This window comes from Babylonia areolata, chromosome 12 (genome assembly GCF_041734735.1).
Source record: "Babylonia areolata isolate BAREFJ2019XMU chromosome 12, ASM4173473v1, whole genome shotgun sequence".
Lineage (NCBI taxonomy): Eukaryota > Metazoa > Mollusca > Gastropoda > Neogastropoda > Buccinidae > Babylonia > Babylonia areolata.
Genome location: NC_134887.1, coordinates 7,554,905 through 7,556,951, shown reverse-complemented (window position 1 = coordinate 7,556,951; position 2,047 = coordinate 7,554,905). Strand labels below are relative to the sequence as shown.

At 47.4% G+C, this 2,047-nt stretch overlaps 1 protein-coding gene across 1 annotated transcript in view; it reads right to left on the bottom strand.

Annotated features, from left to right (window-relative positions):
* The window catches only part of LOC143288267 (uncharacterized), a 7,317-nt gene that overhangs the window by 3,987 nt on the left and 1,283 nt on the right, over positions 1-2,047 (bottom strand). The window contains exon 2 of the mRNA XM_076596616.1: positions 349-497. Coding sequence (XP_076452731.1) covers positions 349-497 — 149 coding nt within the window. The remainder of the gene's footprint in view (positions 1-348; positions 498-2,047) is intronic.

Below are 2,047 nucleotides of genomic sequence, written 5' to 3'. Positions count from 1 at the left end.
TGGGTCATTTCTTTCTCAAACTATCCGATGCAGCAGATTCCTTCTTCTAGTAGAAGATGTCGTCATTGTTGTCATTGTCGCTGTTGTCATCGCCGCTGTTGTCATTGTCGCTGTTGTCATTGTCGCTGTTGTCGTCGCTGTTGTCATCGTTACTTTAATCATTGTTGCTGTTGTCATGGTCACTGTAGTCATCGTCGCTGTTGTTGTCGTCGCTGTTGATGTCGTCGCTGTTGTCATCGTCGCTGTTGACGTCATCACTGTTATCATCGTCGCTGTTGTCATTGTCGCTGTTGTCATGGTCGTTGTTGACGTTGTCGCTGTTGTCATCGTTGCTGTTGACGTCGTCGCTGTTGTCGTCGTCGCTGTTGATGTTGTCGCTGTTGACGTTGTCGCTGATGTCATCGTCGCTGTTGACGTTGTCGCTGTTGTCATTGTCGCTGTTGTCATCGTCGCTGTTTTCATCGTTGCTGTTGACGTCGTTGCTGTTGTCATTGTTGCTGTTGACGTTGTTGCTGTTGTCATCGTTGCTGTTGACGTCGTTGCTGTTGTCGTCGTCGCTGTTGTCGTCGTCGCTGTTGTCAACGTCGCTGTTGTCATCGTTGCTGTTGTCGCCATCATTGTTGTCGTCGTCGCTGTTGTCGTTGTCGCTGTCATCGCTGTTGTCATCGTCACTGTTGTCATCGTTGCTTTTGACGTCGTTGCTGTTGTCATCGCCGCTGTTGTCATCGTCGCTGTTGTCATTGTCGCTGTTGTCATCGTCACTGTTGTCATCGTTGCTTTTGACGTCGTTGCTGTTGTCATCGCCGCTGTTGTCATCGTCGCTGTTGTCGTCGCCGCTGTTGTCATCGTTGCTGTTGTCGCCGTTGCTGTTCTCGTCTTCGCTGCAGAGCACAGTGCCAGTCCCGCACCATGCAGACCTCCCTCCAGCCAACAGCCACAACCAACAGAGGAGAGCGACCCGTCAATACAGGAATGAATAAAACCTGACAATGGCAAAGTGTCAGTGTTGCCTCCTAAAATACGCTAGTCGCACCCAACATCATCCCACCCATGCAACCTGCCTTTACAGAAACTCATTTCACCTGTACTTCAATTTGATTTAAATTCTCCAAAATCGCCCAAGACAGTAAGCAATTATTAGTAATATTTCACATAATTCACTTCAGACTGTAAGAAAATATGAAATGTTATGAACACAGCAACAATGACAGTAACACACACACATCACGGCATCTCTCTCTCATAACATCAAATAATATCAAGCAGCCACAACAAATACAAAACAAACACAAGCATTCACAGCCTCTGTCATTCCCTCCACCACCACCACTCCTGCCAGTCCCAAGGACCAGCCAACCAAGGAAAACACCACACACCCTCACCTCAGACAGGTTATGTGAAAGACCTGGAATGTTCCAGCCGTTGCAATGTCCCCTGACAAAACTGACAACAACCTGCTGCTACACAGCAGAAAAAAGACATGGAGAAATCAAACTCCTCAAAACTCCCCCAAGCCTCAGGTCGCATGTGACTCCCTCGGTAGCTGACAGTGGAGTGTATAACAGTCACATGTACATACTAAAAGCTAGACAGACACATGTACACACCATAAGCCAGACTGACACATGAACACACCATAAGCCAGACTGACACATGAACACACCATAAGCCAGACTGACACATGTACACACCAAAAGCCAGACTGTAACATGTACACACCGAAAGCCAGACTGTCACATGTACACACCGAAAGCCAGACTGACACAGGCACGGAAACACAACTCACTGACATGAATTGCTATGCACGTGGGTAGCGGGCCAAACGGGTTTCCTGCTTTTCTAGTGGCTTACAAAAAAATAAGTAAACCGAGCTTAGGAGTGTCCCACACTCAGGATGTGTTCATGCATGACAGTTGTGTGTGTGTGTGTATGTGTGTGTGTGCTTGTTTATCTGTTTCGTTCATTCTTTAGTTTAACGTCTTTTCACTGTCAGTGATATTAGACGAGGGAAGGAAAAAAATTGAGTGGGAGGAGGGGGATGGGGGGA